Below are 27,903 nucleotides of genomic sequence, written 5' to 3'. Positions count from 1 at the left end.
CAGGTTTAAAAATAATTCTTTAATCATATGCACAGAAAGGGAAAGGAAGGCAGCACCAGACTGACTGGGAACAAAGCAGCAATTCTTCCTCAGTCCCACAGTCTGTCTGGTAATTTCTGGAGATCTCTCTCACACATGTACACGCACATGTGTGCGTGTGTGCACACAGACAGACACAGGTTGGGGTGAAGGAATAAAGGAAAGCTGGAGGGACAAAGGCAGTGGAAAGGAATGGGTGGGAACTGTAGTTGTCTCAGTCTGTGGACTCCAACACAGACTCACTCAGTGCAAGGTCCCAGTAATGTTCGGCCCCATGCTTTTTGAAATGCTCCCTGGCCATGTTCTCTGTGGGGCACTGTTTGAACTTCATTTCTCCAAAGCTCCGATCTTTGGCTGTGCCCTGGGAAAAGAGGCAGGGAGCAACAGACAGAAAAGAAAACCAAAACTTCAGTTTTTCATAACATATCAAATGGGAGACATTCAGAAAAGTAAATAACCAAAACTGTCTCCCCTTTCTTCTGTCCCATATTTCTTCTGCTAATGAAGTATAGTCAACTCAATTATCTCTTGAAGACAAAGCAATTTTCAATCCTTGGATGGATTTTCCTACTGAACTTATCTTCTTGGTGCTACTTATTTTAATCTCTATGGATCTTTGACTCCACTCGTGTGATTTTCGAACTGTGAAAATGAATCTCTTCTTGGGTTATTTATCTGGGTACTTCTATAAAGCCTCCAAAATGAGGGTAAGAGGAAAGAAGGGACTGGGGATTCACTCAAGGTGTTAGGGTTTTTTCCTTCAAGGCTTTTTTTTTAGTCTGGCAATATCCAGTGAGGGTGTTCATGGGCCAGTCTTTACTCATTACCTAACAAGCCCACCTCTTTTTCTGGTCATATGTATTTTCAGCAATATATTTTATGCTGCATTTTACATGCAGTTAATAACTGACAAAATTTTGTATCTTATTTGTTTCAAGGTGCTTCTATTGTCTTTTAAGAGACTCACAATTTTGATTTTTCAGAGACTGTTGATATTCCCTAAGTTGCACACATGACAAAACTTTAAAGTGTTATATAAACATTATTATAATGGCATTTAAAACTGTTTTTTGTTTCAATTAGCTTGAGATTGTTTAAAGCACTGGGAATTTCCTAAATATAATTCAGCCTTGTCTCTTCCTCTTATTTAATTCTAGGCATAGGTCACTATCCATCTGTAGAAACTGTCCAACATCTACCAATGGATCAGCTCAACGGATTGTTGAGTCAACTACATTTCTTGACATTTAGGCATTCTTCATTCAGCTGTAAATTAGGCCAAACCCTTTGAAACTGTTTTGGAATCTCATGGATGTTCTGAAGTGTTCTGGAGTTTGATGCAATCAGCAAAATATCTTGCAAAAACAGAAGCAAACGAAAGCCTTTATCAACTCTAGGGGATCTGTTCCCTTTAGTCTTTGTTGGAAATTCTTGATGAACGGGGCCAGGAGCACATTTACCTGTTTTAAGACTCAACTGATAGTAATAAGAAAATACTTCAATGAAGATATTTCTCTTGTTGCATACATCAAGGAATTTTGTACGATATTAATATGCATAGAATACACTTTTTAGTAGAAATCTGATTGGTATGTAATCAGGTAATTCATTTTAATAACTTAATATATAATTAAGACACTGCTGAGAAAAAAGCTATTATGCATCTCAAAATAAAATGCAAATTACTTCTGTAACCTTGTACTTGAGCTTTCAATCTTGACTAAAACTACTCTCTTCTTTACCAACACTGCTTAACTATCTTTTTTGACCAGGCTATAAAGGTAATCATTTCTTCCTTCCTATATCCTCTCCCCCCCGGATTTTTTTTGATATTAGTTTTCTTTCTACCTGTCTTAACTACTCCTTTGATTTCCTTTGTTGGCAATCATCTTCTATTTGCTAAGTATAAGCATATGCCAAGATTGTCCAGTTTTCTTGAAATCTCATCAACTGCCATATTATATCAATACAGATGACTCTCAAATCTCCATATCCAGCCTTCCTCTATCCTGAACTCCAATCTGCATGATCAATTATTTGCTTAATACCTCATATTCAGTATCTTTTTCTTCAAAACTCAAGAGCTTCTAAAATTTCTATTTCTGTCAATGACATTTTTCCATGTCAGATTTACTATCTGTCATCTTTTACTTTTTACTTTCATCTCATCCATATCTAAACATATACTCAGTTTTGTCAACTTTGTATCCACAACATCTCTTGAACCATCCTCTTCTCTCCACTGTTCAGGATCTCATTTCTTCTCAAGTGGATTATTGTAATAGACTGCCAATTTATTTTCCTATCTCCCTTCTACAGTAATATGTCCTCTACATAGCTGCCAAATTGATATTCCTAAAGCAAATGTCTGACTCCTTTGCTCAAGAAGTTTCAATGGTTCATTAAACCCTCTAAGATAAAATGTCAATTTGATTGGCATTTTAAATGCTTCACAATACGGATGCAACCTATCCTTTTAGAATGATTTCACATTACTCCCCTTCAGACAAGTTCCAACAAAACTGACTCCTCTGCGTTTCTCATATACAACACTCCATCTTCCACCTCCTTGCTTTTGCACAATCTGTCTTCCATGCTCTTCCTGACTTCCTCATGGAGGCTAGCAAAATGACAAAAACAGAAAATGACAAATGTCTTCAACTTGTTGACTATGAGAGAATGGGTATACTCTTGGAGATGTTCAGACTTTCTAAGGAATTTGAAACTTTACTCAGAAACACCATGCATACCCTTTGACCCAGCTATACTAGGCCTAATATATATTCTAAAAAAATAAAAAATAGAGAGGGGAAAAGGTCTATGTGAACAAAACTATTTTTTAGCAGATATTTGTGTGATAGTCCCAAATTGGAAACTAAGAGAATATTAAGGAAATGAATTGTGATATATGAATATAAAGGTGTCTTAATAATTTCGGGAAAATTAATTAGAACCTTATGAATTGATATAGAGCAAAGTGAGCAGAACTAGGAAAACAAATTTATGGAATGATAATATAATAGAGAAAAACTTGAAATACTTCAGAACTCTGATTAACACAATAAGCTGTGAGTAAAAAAAAAAAAAAATAAAACATACCAGAGTTGATGAACCTAAAAGGCATGTACATGGCTAACTGGTTTTGGTATTGAGGAATTTAAGGAACTTTCCCCCCTTGTTTAACTTTCTTAATTGTAGGTGGTAGGTAAGAAGTGAGAGTGGCAGATAAATAAAAAAGTAAATATATTGGCTCTTGGAAAAAATAAACTGGAAAACACCTTAATAACTACAGATTCATATGTGAAAAGATTTTTTTTTTCCCAGAATAACCTATACACATATCTAACATATTTGATGACAGTATGAAACATTTTGTTTCACAAAGGTTATTTTAAAGGAGATCATCTTTATAGTCTAAAAGAGACCAGTGATGTCAAATTCAAGTGGAAACTGATTCCGGGGGGCCACATATTGGCTTAGGAAACCACCAATTAACTACCTATGTTCTAATGCCCTTTTACTTTGTAAAACAGTTCCCCTTGAACTCTGGTTCAAGTCTACTTGGGAGTAATGGTGGGACAAGTTTGACATCTCTAGTACAGAGAATAGAAGATTCTGTTTCAAGCAATGTTTGCTAACTGTTAATAGTTGGTAGAGCTAAATGCTACTTTAAAAGCTCTCCTTAATTAAAATGTTTCCTATGCACATATCAAAATCACACAAGATGAAAGATGCAAGAGAGAACTCGCTGCCCACAATATCAAATAAGACTCAAAACACAAAGTTTGCTTGCCAACAGGCATTTGCTACTCTTGTGGAGGTTGCTTAACAGAATCCAAATGGAAGAGAAGAATTCTCCATAGATGACGTACTTTTAAATGATCCTCTTTGTAGATGGCATTGTATTATATGTAGCCCCAGAACACTTCACAGCCTCCTGAATGAGAACCATTATTACTTTAAAGAATTTGGTCTACTTCTCTATATGGGAAAAAAGTTATTTGAATAATGGCTATGATTTTATACAGGCTATGATAGGCAGGTAGATTGATAGGTCATACGCCTGATGAGTATATATCTTGGTCAAAGGCTGGAGATGGGACAAATTAACTAGCCTCAGAATTAAACAGAATTTATCTTTGGAAAATTGAATAATTGGATTTTTTTTCCCCGGAGACAATTAGGGTTAAATGACTTGCTGGGGGGGGGGGGGGGGGGGGGGGGGGGGGGGAGGAGTGCGCAGGGGTGTCACACAACTAGGAAATGTTAAGTGTCTGAGACTAGATTTGAACTCAGGTTCTCCTGACTTCAAGGCTGGCACTCTATCCACTATGCCACCTAGCTGCTCCGGGAATAGTGCTTCTTGAAATGACCCAAATCCAATCCTTGAAACAAACATTCATCTTTTAACACCAACCTTCTGCCAATGCTATATAATTGGAAAATATGGACCACAACATCTGAAGAATAAAAATTTCAGATTCCCAATAGAAACAGATAACAGACCTGAGTAAAATATAATATAATCAATTAAAAACTACCCAGGAAAAATGCTATTAAGACATGTTAAGAAAATACATTATGAGAAATGAAGCTGGACTAGTCTTGCAGTGAGAGCTAGAAATAATGAGTAAAAGGCTATTGTACTCTACCAAGGCTCACAGAGTGTAAAGAAATCTAGAGGAACAATGGATCTGGCCCCTCCACAGTAATTAACCCCAAATCTGTCCTGGAAGTTTCCAAGAGGATGAGGTATAGTATATTCTTCAACAAAACCAGAGTTCCATTGAACTATCAAAGACTAATGACTTTAATGCTAACACTTCCTCACTTGTAACTGATTAGAATTTTTACTTTCTGACACAAATTTCTTCTGCTTTGGTATTTAAAAAAAAAAAAAAGTTACTAGAAAGCCCACCTACCTCCCAGACCAATGCACACTTGTTAGTTTTTTTCACAGCCTCCTCATCAGATTCATCATCATCTAGAAAAGACAATATGGTTAATTAAACCTGGCTCCAGAGTCAAACATACAGTTTTACAAACTGCAGTTGAACCCCCCCCCCCCCCAGCTTCATATCATCATATCACCTTTTAAAAATATTCAAGACACCCATATCTAAATGCTTCCTCTTCTCCTGTATGTGGCACAGTGTGATGAAGCATTAGATCTCAAGTCATGAAGATATGAGTACAAATTCAGCCTAGATACTTACTAGTTACGTGACACTGGACAAGTTGCTTAATCCCTCTCAGTGTCAGTTTCCTCATCTCTTAAGATGAGGATAACAGCACCTATCTCCCAGGTTTGTGAAGATAAAATGAGATATTTGTAAAGTGCTTTTGCAAACTTTGAAGCACTATATAAATGCTAGCTATTGCTATTATCATCAAATATCACCATGTAAGTTCTATACAGTACTGTTCATAAATTGAACTGGAAGCTCCAAATAAATAGGGACTTTTAACAAGTCAAATTAAGGAATTTTGTACTTGGCACAAAAAATAAAAATAGCTGAAACATCAATATAGTACTTTAAGACTGACAAAGCCCATCAGACATATTACCTAATTTGATCATTATAACAACCTTAAGTGTTATTTCCATTTTACAAATGAGGAAACTGAGCCTTAGTTAAGTGATTTGATCAGTGATGTCTGAGAGGCAATATGACATCCAGGTTCATCACAACTTCTAGCACTCTTTCAACTATACCATACTTCCTCTATGATATAGAAAATATTTTCTATTCTTAGGGAACTTGTACTTTAATAGAATATTACCATGTGATTAAAAAAAAATGTTGGGGAAAGGCAAAACATTACAAGGCCCAAAAGGCACATACACAGGGCCATGAATTAATGGACAAAAAACTGCAAGAGGATAAATAGTATCCATGTGTAATCAAAGCAGAGTGCTCTGGCAGATGCAACATATGGTTAGTAAGAAGGGAAGAATCAAGTGGTGGAAGATCCTTGAAGACCAGACAGATAATTAAGTTAATTATATATGTGCCGAAAAATGCCATGAATGGTTATGACACTAGCAATAATTCTTTCCTCAAATTAATATTCCATCCAGTATTAGCAGTATAAAAATAGTGAGATGTAATGCTCAACCCTACCACACTTCTCTCAATCCCTCCCCGCCATTTACCCCTTTAACCCCCATTCACCATCTCCCTTCGTGTTAGATGTCTGTTCATCCCATTTTATCCGGTGCAGCATTAGACGCTTGAATTTTTTCTGTGCCTTAGGGCCTATAAAGACAAAAGAAGGAGATAACATTTTCCCCCCTCTTTCCCCTCCATATTTAGACTAGGAAAGTGGAAATAGACCCTCTGAGCCCATGTGACGTCTAGAATTTTTAATGTGATGATTGGTATAACCCTTATAGATAGTAATTTAAGCTGTGTGTCTTCTACTCCCAGGATACTAAGAGATAGGGTCTTATTCTCAGAATATATGCCTCTAAAATACTTCACTCCATCCCCAATCTAGGTTTCAAGATTCTAGGTATATTCCTTTGATCTTTCCCCTTAACCCAAACTCACCCCCTTCTACCACCACAACGTTGACATCCTTGTGAAGCACAACCACCCCTGAAAGGTACAGCTGCCCAGCATTGGCTTCAATCTTGAACTTCTTGGCTGGGTTGCTCAAATTTCGTACTCTGGAGACAGGGAAAGTGTGATTATATATTTTAACTTAAGTGTTTAGAAACGATGGAGTGGAAAAATAAACCTACATCTTCAAATATATTTTTCCAAATTTCTCAAAAACAAAACTCTTTTTGTCTCTGTAGATGGAAAGCTGTTTAAACGGCACAATTAATGGACTCTAAAAAAGTATTTCAACTGTTTTATATATCTATCCCCTCCCACATCACTTAACAATCCCTAGAAACAAAAGGTACTCAATAAATATTTCTTGACAAGATGCAAATAAATTTTAAAGAGTATAACTGCAACGTATAGCTAAATAGTAGAACAAGACAAATCAGTATGGAGGTGAGGGAAGGAGGGCTATCAGCACTTTGTTGAAAGTTGTTCTACGTGAAATGAAATCAGAAATATTAAGTTCTAAAAAAGATGAGAAGCCTCAGTTTATCAGTTGGTCTGAAGAGGTTCGTTTATTCAACTTAGAGGTCAGTACTGACTCACTGACCCAAAGTCAAAGGAAAAAAAATGACTTTACTCTATTGGCAAGAAGAATTTAAAATCACCACATAAATTTTATTTCCAGATCAGATCCCACTCCTATTAAAGTTCTTAATCTCCTAATTTTATTTAACACTAGAGAGAAGGGGTTGGTGTTAGGAAAGCTTTGTGGACTGTACCAACTGCCCCAAGCGCTGGCTTGTCATACTATTTTGACATTTATGTGGGCGACACTGGTCCAGCAAAGACACCTACCTAAATACGGATATGTGTACCCCCTGTGAAATGTCTTCTTTTAGCTTTTTAATTTTCTTGACCTTTCTCTGTTCTGCTGTTAGTTTTCGGGCAGCATTGGCTTCTTCATGCGCTCTGTCGTGACAGGAAGGACATCCACAAGTAAGAAAGGCATTGAAGATCAGAGGCAGGGCTGAGGGAAAGAGAGAGCAACAGAGGACTCTCCCCTCCTCTGTATACCAATCCCTCAAGGAAGGTCAAAATCCAACTTTCTATCCCACAGCTTTAAAAAGAACCCTGCCCTAGGTCCACCTTGTTCCAGGGCACTTACTTCTGTCTTTTTGCCATCTGGGCTCTGACGTGAGCTTCCACTTTTGTGGGATCTTGAACAGCTTCTGTTCCTAATACTCTCATCAAATTGGAAATTCTTACTGTACCAGAGACAAAAACAGTGTTGATCAGAAGTCATTTACTTAGCTGAAACAGCCTTTCTATCTCTCTTCTAATCTATATTGTCAACACTATTTAAATTCCTTGAAAAAAGCATTCCCTGACAAATGCTTAATTTTCCCCTCTGCATTTCCTCAGTTTATTTACAAATTAACACTAAACTAATATACTGCAATTTACAATATATGGAATTACTGAGTATGTAATGGAAGATTTTTCTCTTTGCATGTACTGAATCTTGCGTTAGACTGAAAAATGCTATCAAAGATGTGCCTCTTTGTATGAAAGACCCTCCTTTCCTGGCAAAACATGTAAAGAGAGTAGCAGCCTCCAGGATGACTTGGATGTTCTTCTTACTGAATTTCTAAAGCACTTTTCCTCTTAAAAGCTCAATATAATACATAACATTTGCAAACAACTCATAACAAAGATCTTTAAATAGCTGGAAAATAAGTATTAAGTTACTTAAATAAATCCACCCATTAATGGTGAAACTTGGAAGAGAAGGGGAAAGGAAAAACGGGAATATAATCTTGCATAATATGATCTCCTATACATACTTAGAAGTGCTCTAATAAAAGTCAAGACTAAGAAGAAACACTAAAAATTCCCAGGATAAAAGAATCCATGCCATCATTCTCCTTCCTCTTACGCTAAGACTTCTCACCTTTGGGTTCAGGAGGAGGCATCAGACCCAGCCGAACTTTCTCTTGCAGCTCCTTCTGGGCTTCCCTCCGGGTCTGCCTCCTCAGTTTTTTCTGTTCCTTTTTGGTGAGGTACACCCCCAGTGTTACTGGTGTATCACTATCCACTATTAGAAAAATGTAAAGGGGGAGAGGGGCAGATTAGAGGGATCAGTATTAATTTAAAACAGTAAAAGCCCGTCAAGGGGGCTGGAATGTCTTTCAACTGAGAGAATGCTGAATGCAACTGATAATAAGAGATAATCCTGCAACTCCTTTTAGGGCAGGAGAAAGGAGGATGTAAGTTCTGCAGTGCTCAATGTTGGGTATTTGCAAGCTTATTCTCCCTTAAAAAACCAAAAAATTAAAATTCTGCTTTTAAAGTCTAGATGACTCACGTTAAAAGTAATTAGAGAAAACTAGATTAAATGAAGCTGAACACCTGACTTTAATGGACTCCCTCTACCTGAAGGACAATCAAGGATAGACCTCAGGCTTGCAAAGTACATTGTACTAGTTTTTAATCATACAATCCTATAATCTCAGGACATGAACTTCTTAATCTGTAAAAGGGAGATGATTTAGATATCTTAAGAAACCCCAAGCCCTATATTTCCAAGCCTGATCATGTAAAACAAAAAACAGTAGCAAAGAAAAGTAGAAAACTAATTGAGATCTATGCAGAATGAGAGTTAGGAGTTCTGGAAAAACTGAGCTTGGGGTTTTTAGTGCAAAGACATGTTCAACAAATAGATTTTCCCCCCAGACAAACCCATAAAATATGGACAGAATAAGCCACTATAGCTAACATTCAGAGATCTAGAATCAGCACCTAAATTTCATCTAAAGCAAAGCTAGAAAGCCTAAATGCAAAGATTATCGTATCAATTAATCTCTCTCTCTGCAGTCAGATTATAAAATTAGGGAGATGAGAAAAGGAACTCATTGCTGACCGGTTAAAGAATCACACTTTACCTGGAGGATTTAGCTGGGCTGGATGTTCTACAAGGTTTGTTATCCCAAAATAGTCTTCTTTCTTGGGAGCTTCCCCTGTACTAGAATTAGGGAAAGAAAAAAACGAAAAAACGAAAAAACCAAGGATATGTGAATGATGATCTCAAAGAGGTGGGATTCCTTAAGACTTCCCTTGAATTCACTCAAGCATCTCTTTAATATTTAGGAGTTCATTATATATGGATCACACCATCCCCCTTGTAGACTTCCAATGGCTATCAGAATTTGATAACTACATATCTAAGTGTACTATGGAATTAATTGTATTTAAGAAATAGGTTGAATTTACTATTGGGGTATTAATCTAATTAATAATTTGAAAAGTAAACAGGTTGAAAAACTCAAAAGTATTTTTATGTACAGTTTCAGATTACCTAAGCTATTTTCTGTCCATGGCCAAAACGAAGGTTGACTGCTATAATACAAATGAATTTACAAATTGTTTTTATCATCATCCTTAAATGTATGCTTCCCATTTTTTTTTTTCATATGTCTCAAGTTCCCCATGTACATTATATATAAAGGATGTTGAATAGTAAACTCACGGGTCAAAACCGTTGGGGATAATGTAGGAGTCCCACCATTCAATATCAGGAATGTCTCCTTCTTTTAGTTCTTTTTTGGGGGCGATGAGTGCCAGCTTAGTTGATGTATGGATGCCAGTTTTTCGGGCTGCCTGTGAGATCTCTGCCTGCAGCTTCTCTAGTTGAGCCTGATAATCAGAAAACACAGATGCAAGGAAAGCTGGAGTCACAGTAATCCAAGAGGTGAAAGAAGCCTGCTTTTAAAAACATCCCATTTCTCAAACTATCTTTTCACAATCATCTGGCTTATGTTAGTACATTCTGAAGATTCAAACCACAAACTCACCAGAAGAGGAAGACCAAAAGCCTACCTTCTGACTTGATGATTTCAAGATTCTTCCCTAGGCTACATGTCCCAGAAGTAGCTGAATGCCCTAAACATTATTGTACTACTATGTTCCCACCATGTATTGTTGTTCTAATGTACCTGGCATCTAGCAGATGCCAGATAAAAGTCATTATGGAAAGGGTTGAAGTCCTTTGGAGACAGTGGGAAAATGCTACTGACCTTGAAGCAGCACATTTCACTAAAATGAATAAAATAGTTTTCTCAAATATTATTATTTTAAAGAGTGCTGCAGGCTTGGGTGTGTCTGTGTAAGAGATAGTGACTAAATCTACATTAGGCATTGTACACTACATTTATTCACCTGTTGCCTTCCAGAACCTTGAAAAATTCTAATATTGAAATTCATAGGGCATTAAACACCTGAAACATGAGGAAAGATCTGTGCCTGAAAATGCTTTTAACCATTAATCCATTAAACACACTACAGGAGGTCCTTTGATGTTTGTTGAATGACCAAAAAACCATCCCTTTTGAGATCCTTAGATTCAGGAGAAAACTAGTCATGTATTCTCTTTCCCTGCCCCTAAAGCAAGTAGTGGGAGGCATCAATAATTTAGACCTACATTCAAAAGATAATCCATCACTCTCATTTAAAAGATAAGGAAATTAAGTCTCAAAGACATAGATAGTAAGTAGCTTTCAACTTGTAGCCTATGACAACAAATCCAATGATTTTTCCACAGCCTCTTTAAACATTACAACAGTTTAGGAAAAAGGATTTACCTAACAGGGACAATGGGGAGAGCCTGCCTATCTCAGGACTATATAAATGTAAAGCTATTAAATCACCTCCTTCAGGAAGACTTCTCAAAAATCCCACTCAACTCTGATCATTTTATTCATTTCAGCATACCTTTAACATTTGGTTACAACAGAAACCCAATGTGGGGAAGACACAAAGGAATAGGTCCTGATAGGGCTAACTTGACTAAGTTTGAGCACTTCAAGAAAGTTTTGCTCCTTTTTCTATTAAGTCTAGTTTTAGAACTACATTGACCCAAATCTTGACTAATCAGGGAGACCTTGAGTGGCCTCTCTCCTGCTACTGTACACATATACTTCAATTTTTCCCTACCACCCCATTCTACCTCTTTCTCAGGAACTGAAAACCAAATCAGTATTACTTTGCTACCGTGAAGGATATGACAATTTACTGATCTAAAATTCGATTCAGAATCAAGAGTTGTAGAACATCTGAAGCTCCCTTTTCTATCACTCCCTTGTTTCAAGTTATAGCATCCCGATGCCTTTTCCCAACTCATTTCTACCTTGGCAGTGTGCATTTGGGAATCTATTAACAAACTGCTTTATATATTAAGATAGTGTCATCCCCCTGGAAATTGCTTTTTGTATGTTTTATATTTACTTATATTTGTATAGGTTGTCTTCCTCTTTCCTCAGCAAAAGGTAAACTATTTGAGGATAGGAAGTTTTATTTTGTATGTTTTTAGTGCCAAACACCATGCCCACCTTGGAATAAATTCTTATTGAATTAGGGCAATGATGTTCAGGCAAAAATTCCCATGAAAATTCACTAAGGGCAGAAAAGGGGAAATAATTTATGTAATTTATAATTTTCAGTTATCTACATCATGTAGATATCTGAAGCAAATTTTAATCTTAGGTTAGCTTCTCCCATTTGAGCTGTATGTAATCTTGCATCTTAACCTCATCAGATAGTATATTCTTAGAGAATACAAACTCAATTTAAAGCCAGATTAATGGGAATTTAATTAAACTGAATCCAACATAAATCTATGATAAACGAAAACTTAGTAGCATCTATATTATAAATGTTCTGTCCAATTTTCTTTCTGCTAATTTCCTGACTGTTTTCAAGCTTTGATTACCAGTTACCTTTGTCCGTAATCTCTGGGCAATCTTTTCAAATTTGCCCTTGTCGTGGAATTTAAAGGTTCGCCTCTGGCGTTGGGAAGGGGCAATGGAGACTCGGGGATCAAAAAATGTGTTGGATTCCATGTCCTCTGATGGCTTTTCCTTGAGCTGCTGCTTGAATTGTTCCCGCTTCACAGCCCGAATGTTGGCCTTTAGTGTTGGCATTCGGTGTGTCAACTCAATCTCTTTGCCTGTAGCATCTACCGTTCGGCCTTGTTCATCCAGGATAAGGGGTGTAGGTTTCGTCTGGTCCTTCAGCTCCACCTTCCTGGGGAGAGGGAAAATGAAATTTATAATTTCATCTTCTAGGGAAGACCAAAGTTAAGAAATTCTAAGATGTTTCATGGTATCTTCAATAAGTATTAAGAAATATTTCAATTAAAAAGTTCTAATCAAACTGGGCACTCCAATACGGGATATGATTTAAATTTATAACAACAAAAGGATCTGTTAATTTAAAAAACTGGTTATGTGGAATTATAACTGTCTTGTAAATGGAATTTCTTAAGACTCATCTCTGCCACTTAATTAGGATCAATCAGAGGTGAAAACTGATTCTTAACACTGATTTAGACCCATTCAAAGTATTAAAAGATGGCTTAGGATAAACAGCTTTCCAGATGGTGCAGAACACTAGTCTGATTTCAAACAGATTATTTAATGAAATGAACCCTGGGCAAGAAGAATTGATTTCTAATTTGATTCAGAAACCTTCCAGGTGATTATAACTTCAGTTATTACATCTGTAAAATAAGAATAATCCTTGCCCCATAAGGATACAAGGACAGATTCAAGACATTTATTCACCATTTACATGGATCTCAATTTAAGTCATTTTGAAGAAATAATGTCAAGGAATAGGTTTTTCTCAACTGTATCTTCAAAACCAGCAAAGGGCTCAAAAGGAAAGTTCAATACTCACGGAGGAGCAATGCCCATAGCATGAAGGTTGGCCAATCCAACCATGTTGGCATTGCCAATAAGTCCTGGTTTCAATGCCAGCTGAGCTTGAATCCGAGCTTGTAGTTCAGCTGCTTTCCGTGCCTTTTCAATGGCATCATTCATAAAGGTGGCAGCCTGGGAAGGCTGAATAGTATTGCCAATTGGCAGTCGTTCTGGTTGTGAGGAAGAAGGAGTCTTTGGCTGTGGGATGTATAGAAAAAGAGAAAAATTTGAAAGGAAAGGGAAGAAATAGAGACTCATTGACTTTCATAGGGGACTCAACATCCTCCTCTCATCAAGTTATCCTTCATATTATTACTACATTAGCCTCATTTATATCCAAGAGTAGTCAAAACCCTTCAAAAGTGGCCTACTGACAAAGTTATAACTTCTTAGCTTGACAATTCAATAAACCATCTAGCAATGCTCTACATTTCTAGCTTTCTCAAACCCCACCCCATTCACAGCAATATAAATAACCCAGTCAAACAGGGTTAGTCATATCCTCTATATCAGTGGTTCTCAAACTTTTGTTTTCAGTATCTTTATCCTATGAAAAATTATTGAGGATCTCTCCAAAGCGTTTTTGTTTATCTGGGCTATACTTATAGACATTTACCATATTGGAAATAAAAACTATTTTTGAATTTGTAGACCCTCTAAAAGGGTTTCAGAGATCCCCAGGATTCTCTAGACCATAATTTGAGAACCACTGCTTTATACACTCTGTACTATCTCATCTCCATGCCTTTACTCCTTCCACTATAAAGAATCCACCTCATCTCCACAAAGGAAATCCTACCTATTCTTGAAGTCTAGCAGAAGCCTTTCCCAATGTTCCTCATTACTAAAGTCCTTCTCTCCAAAAACCTTAAAGAGTACTTAGTGGGTTCCAGTTCTCTTATATACTAAGTATCATATGTTTTGGTTATTTTTGTAGCCTTACTAGACTATAAGCTTCACGCGAATAGAAACTATGTCTTATTTAATACTTACTACTACTACTATGTAAATAATAGGCATTTAACAAATGTTTGTTGAAATTGTTGGAATGAAGGATTCAGCTGTCTTTTTAATGTGATTGAATACTATACCTGAGGTGTAGGAGGACTAATGAAGCTCAGCTGTTTTTTCCTTTCCTCAATCTGCCTTGTGGCTGCCTCCATCATTTGTTTGATCTGCACATAAAGTATAGTAGTTAATATTATCTTCTTTCTTACCATCTCCAGAAGATCCAATCACAAGAATCTTCAAGTATCTGGCTGAGCCCTGATAATTTCAAGCTCAGTTAGGGGAGAATTTGGTGAAGGTAATTATGTGGATGGAAATTTTTTTGTTAACACTTGCTAAGTGTGCCCAAATTGCCTCTTTTTGGGACCAGAGCACAAAGAACACATACTTTCCCCTTACCTTCAAAGATTCCACCCCTTTCTACACTCCATCTTTGAAGTCTTATTTTTCAAAAGAAGCTAGGAACATTAAAATTTCAAGAATCAAAGACAGCTGCTGCTTTTATTTAATATTTTCCACAATTCTGTGGATAATTTCTTTTATGTCTTTAAACTGTGTTGAATGTTAAAAGCTCAATTTCATTTTAAAATAATATAATGTTTAGCGGTGTGAACTTATAGCACATTATTTCCTGTTCTAAAACTCTGACCTTTAGGTTTTGTTACTTAATTTTTTCACATCACACAGAACCACAAGTACTAAGTATTTTTTGGCTATTTGACTATAATGCTTCATTCTACAAAGAACGGTGAACAGCAATGGGAAGCATCACTTCCCTAGTAGCTAAGCAAAATCTCAATTCAAGGTCAGCTTGGTTCTCGATCCATGTTCCCTCAATTCTCATTTCACAAATTACTTACCGCTTATGTTTGTCACTAACCTGTAGTTTAGTCAGCATGCCTGGGCTCTCTGATGGTGGTCCAGGAATTACCTCTGGCTCCTCCTCCACCTCCTCAAACCTTGGTATCCGCCTCTTCTTCACCCCCGATGACTCCTTAGATATCTCTGAGTCATCACCAAACACCTCCTGGGAGAATCCAAAATAAGAGACAGATTTGTTTCTATCCTTAGGGAAGAAATGCCATCATCCCCCCAACCCAATTAAGAGTTTGTGGCTTTGCCCTGGGGGTTATAACACAGCCTTGCAGATAGCTACTTGATAAGACCCAGGAGTAAGCCTGGCTTGAAGACCTCCACCAACTGTCACCTCCATCTCACCACCTTCTATTACTCTCCTACAAAGTTCATCTAGTTGATCCAAGCAAAATTCCATTTCTATCTTTATAAATAACATTGCCCACATTTGAGATGTCTTCCCTCTCTTCCTCACCATCAGCTCGGATCCAACCACTCCTAAAATTCTACTCAACACTCACCTCCTTCAGGAAGCCTTCTCTGGTAATAACCTCACCCCAGTCTGATAATACCTTTGTTTTGTACCCTAAAGCATATATGTATGTTTGAGCTCTACTAAGTTGTATTTGTTGACATTCTGCTTGGCATGTGTTCTTTACCATGTGTATGTGTTCTGGCTCCCCAAACAGATCTGAGTTCTTCAAGGGCAAGGGTTTTTTCTTCCTCAGTATTTCCCCACAGCACTTAGTTCAAGGCCCAGCACACAAAAGACACTTGGTTGTCTATTTTGCAAGGTGAGTTTAATATGGCCAACAATGGCCAAGTGGAAGGGGCAATGGGAAAAAGCAAATGTACACACCGGTGGTAGGCTTTGGGTGACATCCCCTCTTCACTAGGAGGGCTCGTGTTTTGCAAGGACATATCCTCAGTCAGGGGCGGGCGCTTCCTGGAATTCCTACAGTTCAAGAGAAAGGACTCTCCCATAATATATATATAGTGTGTGGGAATGGGACCTAAGGGGACCAAAAGTGGGACTTCTGTCCCAAGGCTTTTTAAGCAAAAAGCTACTAAAAACATCTCCTCCAGGAAGACTTTTTGACTAATCCCACCCAATTCTGATCACTTCATTCACCCTAGCATATCTTAAGCATTTTATATATATATATATATATATATATACAGTAGAGCCCCAGTATAATGTAAACTACTCTTATACAGATACAGTCAGGTCCCTAAATGTAAAGCAAATTAAAATTCTGATAGCTGATAAGGTGGGTATAAATTTTGTCCCTCAACATCAACATCATAAAGGGGTTCCACTGTACTTTAAAGCAGCTAATTATTTCACATCTCTGTCTCTCTTAGCATCTCACATCTAAGTTCTCTCTCCTCATTGAACTATGATTTTCCCTCCTATTTCTTTAGAACCCTACATAGAAAAGTGATGTTCACTGCCTATTTCTCTGTCTAGAGTTCTTTGTATCCTGGCTGTTGTGGGGCTGGGAAAAAATTCCTTATCCTTCTCTACAACCTGGTAATGCTGATGGCATGGCTAAAATAGCAAAATATTAAAATATCTTGGAAGGATGGAAAGGAGGAGATTCGGTGATGGGAGTTACAGAAGAAATAAATAAAAAGCAGGAAGAAAAGAACTTAAACTATTGCTGATGAAAAGAAAGAGAATTATGACCTATATGGAAACCAAAATAAAAAGTGCTGGAGTAGAAAATTACAGGATGTTAATGAAACTGGTGTTCCTTAGCTGAAGATATCATCTTTGGTAATATGTTCTATTCAAAACTACGGATTCTTGATGCATATTCAACCATAGTTCTTTTTCAGGAATACCATCCATAAGGTCTACCAGGAATTCCTTAAAAACTAGTAACAAAGATAAGAAATAATGGATCTAGATTCAGAGGCAACAAGACCTAAATAGGGAAAAATCAAAACCATAAAACCTGAAAAAGAAGCTATTTATTAGAGGTGGTATGAGGAAAAAAGTAAAAAAGAGATGGACAGCAATAATTCCATGTCTTACTGCACAAATATGCATATAAAAGGTGGATTTTCTGGAGTGTTTGCCTCATTATATATTTCCATGTTTTCATCACCATACAATAAAGAATAAGAATCAAAAGTGGAATGAAAACAAACTCACTGTCTATTCTACAGCATAGACCTTTCTCTTGAATGTTAGGAATTCTATTGTCTACGTGTGTGATCACAGAAAGTTTAGTTACCAATGAGAATATTCCCATGCCATTTAATCAGCCAACCAGAACCTACCTTCAACTCTCGTTTTCGACTTCTGTCACTGCTAGACTTGGAATGTCTAGAACTACGGCCCTCTTCCACTGCCTCAAACAATTTGTCGACAAAACGAAGGGTAGAATCATCCAGGAAAGGCTTCAAGTGATCTGATGAAGAAAAAGGCAGAAGTAGAAAGGTCTGAGAGTCTAAAATAGTTCTATATATACAACAGGTTCTCCCGATCATTTACTAACTGAAGTGATCCCAGTGATAATATACAAAGCCTCTAAATCAAATGAGTGTTTACAAAAACTATTATTCTTCATCCTAAGTTTTCTTGATCTTTTCTGTGGAATGCTCTTTAATGCAATGTTGTATACACACATTCTTCTGAGACAGAAATGTAAGTTATAGTTTAATATAGCATGGGATAGAAAATGGCTAAACAGCCTGAATTCTAGATAAAAACTACTTCATGACCAAGAATCATGGGAATTTGGTCTATTTTTAAAAGAGAATTCCATATTACATTAATAAGCATATGTGACTTGGACAAATTAAATCTGCAATTTAAGAGTTTAACTAAATTTTCCCCTTCCTATTACTCCCCAAATAGCCTACACAGACAATTTATTGTACAAAACACACATGCTACAAGGAATTTGTATCAATAACCAAAAGCAAAAAAATAATAGAAAATTTAAAATATGACTAACACAATTTTGAAAAAGTTATTAGAAAACTTAAAGGCCACCAAACCCTATAAAGAAACTCAAATCTCCCTCAAGTAGTAAGCACTAGACTTCTGGCAAGGGAGACAAATCATTAGCAAAATCTAATGCTTCCAACTTTTAAATTTCAACTCTGTAAGATTTGATTTCAACCTGGATACTTCAGATACATTTTTATTGAAAGTTACTTTGTTTCCTCTATTATGTTAAAAGATGATCTACATTGTCAAAAATTACTAATATGGAGGGGACCAAGGGTAGAAGATAAAATCCATGTTTATATGACTTTGGAATATATGATTTTAAAAAAAATTATAGCTCTTTCCTAATTACATTAGATTTCAGGTTAATAAAAGAATTACGGGGGGAAAAAAAAAGGGAAAAGGGACAGCTAAGTGGTGTAGTAGATAGAGCACCAGCCTTGAAGTCAGAAGCAAAGTTCAAATCTGGCCTCAGACACTTAACACTTCCTAACTCTGTGACCCTAGGCAAGTCACTTAAACTACACACCTACAAATCTACACACACACACACACACACACACACACACACACACACACACACACACACACTTGTTTTATGCAAGTAGACCATTCCACAGACCTTTACACAAAGCAATTTTTATTTAGTGTGAATTTGCCTGTGGATGTGGAGAAGGCAAGTAGGGGACCATGTATCTATGGAGCAAGGAAACTAGTACACAGTTCAAATGCATGTGGGGGCCAAGACCAGTCATGTAGGGGCCTGGCTAGAACTGAGAGGACAGAGAAATAGGAAGCCAAACACAAAGACAGAAAAGGATAGGTGCCACATGGGTCAGGGACAGACACGTGGTACCCATGCCCAGATAAAGGGAGACAGACACACAGCGCTGGACAGGCAGGTATAGAAGTGCAAAGGTCTTCTCTCTTGATACCAGAGGTCTCAGGCCAAGCTTCCAATCTAGTGCAGGGCTGCCTCTCCAGAATTCTGTTATTCTTTTTTTTTTTGGAGGGGTGGGGTGGAGGAGGAAAAAGGGAAGCATGAACCTCTAAGCTGAGGGGCAGGAATGGAAAAGAGAAAATGCAATATCATAAAGTTAACATAGGTGGGTTTTGAAATGGGTACTTCTTTCAGAATTCTTAAAAGTTGAATTTGCATAATTTGCAAATTTATGTAAAGCAAGAATTATAAAGGGCTGGAACTCTGGGGTGAGGTAATTGTGGGGAAGTATTGGAGGGTGGAGGGAGAGAGTCAGAGTCTCTCTGCTCGAAGCTGTTCAGCAGGGAAGACTTCAGGCTCCAGACTCCATCTTTGAAGAGTGGCATGGCAACTTGCCTGCCTCCTTCACTTCTCCTCCTAAAGACCAAGGACTTTGACTGATCCTGAGGCCCTCCAGAGAGCTAGCCCAGACATTACAAAGAACTATGTAAATATAAACATTTTATGTAGATAAAACATATCATAAGCATACATGACTAAAGCAACCTTGGAATATGCAGAATGACAGCCTGAGATTCAAAAGACACTACTAAGTAGAAAATCCTAATACCCATCACAAGGAAAATAAAGCCTTTTAACTGTAACCAAAACACTTCAAATATTTCAGTCCTTAATGTCAGAATGAGAATCACAGAACCCAGAAAAATACATACCAGCTGCTTTCTTCTTGTCCATGCCCTTTCCTACACAATTTAATGCTGCTGTGACCACTGTGGGCTCTGAGAAACCCAACACTCTCTTCACTGTCTTCTCGATCCATGGCTTCAGCTCATCCAGTTCCCTCTTGGATAGGGCCATTCTTTAGAAGGGACAAGGTATAGTGAGACAACCTTGGATACTCAACACAGCACCTAGAGTTGAATCAGGAGAAAGTGATTGGGAAGAATAGGACACTGAAAATAATACAGAATTATGTTTATTTTATAAAAAACTTGCCCTACACTTCTGGGCAAGTTACTTCACAACATTTGTGGATAAATTCCTCTTCCTGGTAACAACTTATGAAAATAAAATCCAAAAGAAAGCATCCCTTACACTTATCCTGGGGGAACTGAGTTGAATATGATATTCTGCTGCTTCCTTCCTGATACTAATACATCTCCAGAGTCTGGCAGATTGCAAAATGTGGAAACATAGCTGGAAAAATCATTCAAAATCAGCTATTCTGTACCCTCAGGCATGGACTCCCCTAACCTCACTCTGACAGAATCCTGTTCTGTAGGATCTTAATACAGGACAGTGGGTCATGAAGTACTTATGGTAGGGTCAAACACCAATTTTATATTATGGCTCACAACTTCTAAGAACATTCTTTTACAGATTTTTATCTTCATGCCACCATACTCCAATTTCACTTAAAACCTACATAACCAACCTCTCATGCTGCAAGTTTACATGAAAGACCATTTTGATGAAATGCTTGAAGGGAACATAACCTAGCAGGCAAGGATCATGTAATTTCTCTCCTGCCTGACTGTTCTTTCCTTCCAGATTCCTAATTCTCATCTAATTCAGCAGAGAAAACAGACAACATTAAGGGTTCTTCGGAACAATAGACCTTCTCACTGAACATTCTACTAAGCAGGGTTGTCATCTATATTCACACTTTTACTTGTCTAGCTAAATCATAAGCTATTCAATGAGACAAGCTAATTTTTTAAATATATTCTCTCTAGATCGTTAGGTATAATGCTTAGGACACAGGAAAAAATAACTGCTCCTTGATTTAGTCTGTTCAAGCACTACACTGAAGATTTTGTCCAATATGTAACTTTAGCTTTTTTTCATTTAGAAATAAACAATCTTCTTTAGAGTATCTTAAGACATATTTTCCTATAAGAAATAGACTAGTTAACGTCTTTCAGTTATTTCAGGTCAGAGGAGGCTTGTACAAGTTCACATGCCCTATTGCCATCAAATTATAGTTTTGAATTTGGAATAAAAAAAGACAGAAGGGTTATAGAGGAAAAAATAGAATTAAAGGAGAAAGATCATCTACAGAATGTTCTAAGCTTAAGTATCCAACTTATGTCTTGCTAAGTGAAAACTCAAACAGTTCTTTTCACCAATCAGTCTCTTGGGGATCACAGTTTGAAAAAGACTCTATTTTCCCAAACTCCTATTTGACCATATATACTCCTTAACTAAGGGAGGGTATATGAGCATATAAGAGAGGGGACGTATCATGCATCGTACTGGGAGGGATTCTGGTAGTGTTGTCATGAGTACTGAATGGGCAACTTAATTCCTCTGGCTTTGAGTATTCCACCAGTAAAGCAGGGATTAGGACGAACTAGTTTATCTGTCCTCAAAGGATCTCCGTGAGGTTCAAGTTTAATGGAGAGCACTCTGGTAAATAACCACAGGAGAAAAAAACACTGCCATCCTCACACCCGTAGCATTTAAAGGACTGGAATATAAAGCTATACAGGATGCTGAACACGCGCAACCCTCAGCACCACATGCGAGCTCCTATGATCTAAAAACAAAAACAACGGCTGCGGCTGGTACACAGACTAGCTTCGGGGACGCCAACGTGACACTGCCCCTGGGCAGATGACAATAGATTCTAAAGTATGACAAAGGCCGAGAGACCCCCAATGAATACTCAAGCGGAGGCTTCCAGTCCTGAGTTATTTATGTTTATCCTCCAGGGATGCTTCCCCAGACCCGCTCTTCCTTCCCTCTGAGCCCACGTCCCTCCCCACCGCTCGCTCCCCGCAATCGCCCAGTTTTCCCCGGGCAGCTCACTTCAGCCCGAGCCTTTTTTCCCCTTCCCGCCCCCGCCCTTTTCCTTCCTACAATCCCCGCCATCCCTTTACTCCTCAGAAACCTCTCCTTGGCCACTTTCCGTTGGGCACATTCGCTTAACGAACCGCCGCCTCCAAAACTGCTCCGACGGCGGCCAGGGCTGGAAGACTGAGCCCCCAGGCTCCATGGCCAGCCCCACCGGGCCCGAGCCCGCTACTCACCTCACAAACTTCAGCCCCTGAGACGGAGCCCGAACGTTACACCGGAACCGGAAGTCGCTCGACCTTACGGCTTGCCGTCGTTACCGCTGGCTCCGCCACGCGGCTTCCCGCCCGGCGCCCCTGGCACGTGACGGGGGAGAGCCCAAGTAATGCTGGTAGATTCGCTCGCTCGCCTACCCGCGGAAGCGCATGCGTACTATTATTTTGAAGCCTGAAAGACTTCCGATTGCCAGGAGTATCTGCCCACCATTATCCCCGCAGGAAAAATCGGATGTTCGTGCTTCCGGAAACGGAAGTTTCCCTTCTGCTTTACGTGAGAGGGGCAGGTGCGCTTGTAGGTGAGGTTTGTGCCCAGTCCTGCTCTCTCAGTCCCGAGGCGGATTCCGCCAGTGTTCAGTGAGCGCCGACCTGCTGCTGGTCGCTACGAAAGCGGACTCCCAGCCGCGATGCCGCGACTGGCCCAGCTTGGAGGTACACGCTAGTACGGGCTGGCTGCAGAGGAGGGAGAGCTCCGAGCTGGTCTCGGGCAGTGTGGTTCAGTTCCCCCTCGTCTTCCAAGCGAAGTTACTGAGACCACGAGGCTGCTGGCACTCAGTCTAGCCCCGCCTGACTCACGGGGCCGTGCAGCAAGCACCCCGAAACTCCCAGTGAGCCCCGCCCAAGGGCTAGACGCCGAAAGAAGCCCCTACTCTCAAGCAGCTCGTAATGCAGTGGGGGAAACAAGAGCAAACAGCCGTGTACAAATAGGCAATGGACAGAATGAACCCAGGGAGGGAAGACTCTGGCATTAAGGAGGTTTAGGAAAGATTTCTTGAAGGTGGCGTTTAAATGAGACCCAGGGAAGCTGGGAGGCAGAGATGAGAGTTATTGGAAGTGCTTGCAGTGGAAAATGGATTAGACTATTGGACAAACTGCAAATTGGCTTGGATTGCAAAGTACCTGGTTGGGGGTGGGGGTACGGAAAGGAAGGGGTCGGGTTATGGGGGACCTCGTATAAGACAAATGGAGGCATTTTTTAATTGATCCTGGGAGGCAAACTTGAGCCATGAAGATATCTGTCCATTAGAAAAGCCAGTATGGCAGCTGAAAAGATGATGGAATGGAAGGGAGAAGGAGAGAGACCTGTGGCAGGTTGACCCACTAGCAGGTTATTGCAGTAGTCCAGGTGTGAGTTGAGTAGAGCTTGAACCAGCACGAGGGCAGTGTCAGAGAGAAGGGATTGTCAAGAAATGAAAGAAACAAGACTTGGCAATTGACTGGCTACGGGGAATGAGAAAGTTTGGAGTTGAAGATGACTCCTGAGTGATGAGCCCTGATAACTAGGAAGATGGTGGATCCCTGGAAACGGGGAAATGAGAAAGAAGGGGAGGATTGAGGAAAAGATTATGAATTCAGTTTTAGCCATGTTGATGGGAATCCAGTTCAAGCTGTCTAATAGGTAGCTGAAAGAACAAAAATCAGGACAGAGATTAGGATAGGCACGTAGATGTGAAAGTCATCTCTATAGAGAAGACAGTTGAATCCTTGTGAACTGATGAAATCCCCAAATACAATAATATATAATCCAGAATAGTCTTAGGACATATCTATGGTTAATAGCCTTGCTTCAAATGAAGACAGGCAAGGAGACTGAGAAAGCAATCATACAGGATAACCAGAAGAGAGAAGTGTTATTAAAAAAAAAAAAAAAAAAAAAAAAAAAACTGAAAAGAGAATGACTAACTTTATCAAAGGCTGCATAAAGGCTCAGGAAGGATTGGGACTGAGAAAAGGCCATAAGATTTGACAAGAGCACTGCTAACTTTCAAAAGTTTCAGTTGAATGATTACATGGAAGCCTGACTGCAGAGAATTAAGAAATGAGAAAAAGAAACAAAGCCAATGATGACAGATAGCTTTCTCAAAGAGTTTAATCATCCAAAAAAAAAGAGAGAGAGAGATGTAAGATAATAGGGAAAAATGGAACAAGTGAGAGTTTTCTGAGGATAGAAGAGACATGAAAATATTTGTAGACAGGAGGATAGCAGTCAAGAGAGATTGAAGAAAAAAGCTGAGATGATGAGGAGAGGACAGGATGGAATAAAGTTATTAAAAAACAAACTATGCAAAAGGTTTTATGTCATATTCAAGGAAAAATCATTACTGTCTGAGAGATCAGATTTATGGCAGAAAAGAATCTTAGATAGTTCAAGTCCTTCATGTTCCAGGTGACTAAACTGAAGCTGAGAGAGTTAAAGTGACTTGCCTAATAGTAGGTAGCATGAATGGATTTGAGTTGAACTTCAAAAATTGGAGGGGGGAATTCCAGTCTGAGCAAAGGCATATTTTAAGGGCTTGAAATGTTCCTACTCCATTTATTACTCACTCTGCTTTGAAATTTATCAAATTCAGTATTCGAGCATTTGGGTAAGAAAAAAATTGCTTCAGGATTTGTTGCACTTGGTTATTGTCTTGATTGAGCAGTAGGGATGTAAGGTTGGCGAGACTTTCTGCCCAGCCCTGCCACCACTGCTATTGTCCTTGGTCATGGGCTCCTCCCAGTGAAGGCTGTTGTGTGAAAGGACTCTCAGATTGGAATCCACTATGTTGAAGTTGTACATGTACATGTACATTACCTAGGTTGCTGGGCAGTTCTGCAGCGTATGGCCACTGCAGCACATAGTTGACCAGCTCCCAAAACAGTAGTTCTGAAAAGTGGCATGGAGCATCCAGCATACTTAGCAAGAGATGGAGGAGCTAGAACAGGAGTGGAGGACCCAGGGCAACAGGTGGAGTGAGAAATCTTCCATCTCCACATCCAGGCACTCCCCTCCCACCTTTACCCAAAGAAGCTTGAGGAATACTTGGACAATGATGGGGGGAGAATATAAATGCTGAGATTCTTAGATAGTGAGTTGGGTCAAGAAGAGAAAAGCCTGGCTGGGCTTGTTTCTCTGAATCTGGAAGCCCCATTTGCCCCCTTGGGGAATTGGATGTGGAGAGATGGTTAGACTTCACACTGGAGATGTTCTCCTTTATGGGAAAAATTCATTCAATATTTCTTTTTACCACTTGTAGTGCTTTCTGGAATGAATTGACAATAATACCAAGACACCACTGTATTTTCAAAGTCTTTATTTCTCATTTGCAATGTTAATAGTTTCCTAGCCCTTTTTAGATCTGAATCCCTTATTGATGTATTAGAATGTTATTACAATGAACTTCTGGCCAGATTTAGCAAGACCATTGCACCACTTGAAATAACTCATCTGTGCCCTCATCTATGTTCTAGCACCTTAGACAAATTAGTCTTATACTGGATCACAGAGACCAGTACCTGTAATCCTTGCTCTGAGGAGGCTGAGGCTGGTGGATCTCTTGAGCAGGAATGGGCTAAACCAATCAAGTGCCTGAACTAAAACCAGTATCCATGCTGAACCACAGCTACCAGGCTGCCTAAGCAAGTTGCCTAAGCTCAAAAAACAGAGATCAGAGCTTCTGTGAAGATGAGAAGTGGGATAGAGCCTATGACTGATCACTGTGCTTCCAGTTTGGATGACAAAAAGAAATCCAGTTTTTTAAAAATCTGGAGAGTATCATTTTTAATACAAATGGCAACACATTGATAGCAGTGTTTGGCACAGGGTCCTCCTATACATAGGGACTCAACATTTGGTGATTTTATTCTACTAAAGGTATTATAGGTAGGAAGATAGCAGTAAAGAGAGATTTTTTTTTTTTTTAACTGTTGCCACAGTAGCTTTAAAAGGCACAAGAAGAATCTTGGCTATTAGAGAACAAAAATATTCCTTTTCTATATATTCCATATGGCACTAGTGGCCATTTCTACCTCTTTGCTTTTGTATGTCCTGGATTAGTTTCCACCTTCTTCACAGTAAACCTATGTCAATTAAATTTTGCAAATAATTTTTATTTTACTCTTAATGATGCAGGGTATAAAAAAGCAAATATGTCTACTCTTAAAAGATTTAGATTACTTCACATACATGTAAAAAGATAAATCTGAAGTGATTTTAAGTAGAGAAATACAACAGTTTTGACAAAAATCTCCAATAAAGACAAACTGAGATATGTTTCCAAGTGTGATCAATATATCAGCAAGGTTATTGGTTACCAATAAAAGTAGAGCGATGTCCCCTCAGTAGCCAGACGTCTCTGACAGAGAAACTTTTTGTAGCAGGTTATATTGGGTACCAAAAGTACTCCAGTGATGCAAACTAAACCAGAACTGAAGATTGAGTAGAAGGCTTCTCCACTCTAGATTAAATTCCTTATAGGTTAGATGAGTCTGACCAAGATTGAGAATTATTCAATTTCATTATCAGTAACTCTTAAAAACAACTTTAAGAGCAGGAATTTGGAAGAAGGGGGAGCTCTAAATCTCTCCATATTGGTTGTTAATAATCATTTCTCTCACTAGCTCCATAGCATCCCGTTTCCTCCTAGATAAAATGGAAAGGACCTAACTTGACATTTCAAGCCCTCTCCAGTTTGACTCCCAATCTATCTTACCAGCTTGATCTTAACACTATTTCCCCTCTCATTCAAGTTCTAGCCAAAATAAAATATAGCAGTTGCCCCACTTAGCATCCTGTCTACCTCTCCACCCAAATATCTCCTCTGCCAGGACTGCACTCCTCATTCTACTTAGGAATCTTTATTCCACTCAGATTTCACATTGTAAACTTTAGGCTTCCAAGTCTATGTGAAGACTCTGTGACCAGCAGCAAGACACCTGATCTCTCTGGGCCTCAGTTTCCTTAACTGAAAATTGAGTGGATCAGACTAGGTCCCAGCTTCTTAAAAGTTTGGATCTTGATCCAATAGGGATCTTGTAACTAATTTTCAATGGATGTGATTGATCTACTCCACCATCCTCTGTAAAAATTCTCTTAAGTCCTATGGAATTGAGATTACTGATGAATGATTAAACCTTGAGTTTGTAAAAATTTAGGTGCTCTAATTTTAGGGGTTACAAAGTGGACCTGTCTCTGAGGGAAATAAGGAAAATGAATGGAAGATGATTCAACTTGGTCAAATGTTTCACCTAACACTGGGTTTCTTTGGTGTTGAGTATATCTGGCATGAGATTTTCCAGATGTTCATCTTTATGTTTTTCCTTGTTGCTTTAGATTTTGGAGAACCCATCTTGACAGCCCAAGAAAGGGAGTGGTCTAGTATAGATATTTTCTCTGTCCAAGAGTGACATGTTATTCAACCCTGAATTGAACACTTACTCTTCGAACTCTTCAAAGGGTATATCAACTGTTGAGTCCATGGGCACGAGTTTCTTTGGTTTAAAAAAGATGGCTGACATCTGGGGGAGGGGGTGGAGGAAAAATTGGAACAAAAAGTTTGGCAATTGTCAATGCTATAAAATTACCCATGCATATAACTTCTAAATAAAAAGCTATAATAAAAAAAAATAAGAAAAATGGCTGAATGACCCTCCTTTTAAAAATAATCAGCTGGTGTTATGAATAAAATGATTAAATTACTCAGAAACTAGATCTCGCCAATCTTTTTAATCACCATTCTGGGTTTCTTTTCTTTCTTTCTTTTTTAAGCTTTTTATTTACAAAACATATGCATGGGTAATTTTTCAACACTGACCCTTGCAAAACCTTCTCTTCCAAATTTTCCTCTCCTTCCTTTCACCCCCTCCTTTAGATGGCAGATAGTCCAATACATGTTAAATGTTAAAATATATGTTAAATCCAATATATGTGCATATTTATACAGTTATCTTG

General features: G+C 38.6%; 1 protein-coding gene across 5 annotated transcripts; it reads right to left on the bottom strand.

Annotated features, from left to right (window-relative positions):
* Positions 1-22,233, bottom strand: PRPF3 (pre-mRNA processing factor 3). 5 transcript variants are annotated; one of them, XM_031967472.1, is made up of 16 exons: positions 22,155-22,233; positions 19,836-20,033; positions 17,507-17,637; positions 15,243-15,389; positions 14,446-14,529; positions 13,332-13,552; positions 12,371-12,677; positions 10,126-10,292; positions 9,542-9,621; positions 8,551-8,694; positions 7,765-7,864; positions 7,455-7,568; positions 6,594-6,712; positions 6,216-6,299; positions 4,962-5,023; positions 1-2,659 (listed from the first exon to the last, which is right to left on the bottom strand). In XM_031967472.1, the coding sequence occupies exons 2-16, from the start codon at positions 19,978-19,980 to the stop codon at positions 2,651-2,653; spliced, it is 1,914 nt and encodes a 637-aa protein (XP_031823332.1). In that variant the 5' UTR covers positions 19,981-20,033; positions 22,155-22,233; the 3' UTR covers positions 1-2,650. The 5 variants fall into 5 exon arrangements, with proteins under 5 accessions (XP_031823332.1, XP_031823329.1, XP_031823330.1 ...); XM_031967469.1 differs by having other exon boundaries at positions 1-400; XM_031967470.1 differs by lacking the exon at positions 22,155-22,233 and adding an exon at positions 22,016-22,137 and having other exon boundaries at positions 1-400.
* Between the last annotated feature and the right edge of the window lie 5,670 nt (positions 22,234-27,903).

Source organism: Sarcophilus harrisii, chromosome 4 (genome assembly GCF_902635505.1).
Source record: "Sarcophilus harrisii chromosome 4, mSarHar1.11, whole genome shotgun sequence".
Classification (NCBI taxonomy): domain Eukaryota; kingdom Metazoa; phylum Chordata; class Mammalia; order Dasyuromorphia; family Dasyuridae; genus Sarcophilus; species Sarcophilus harrisii.
Note: the sequence above shows the minus strand (reverse complement) of the source record. Positions and strands in the feature narration are given on the sequence as shown.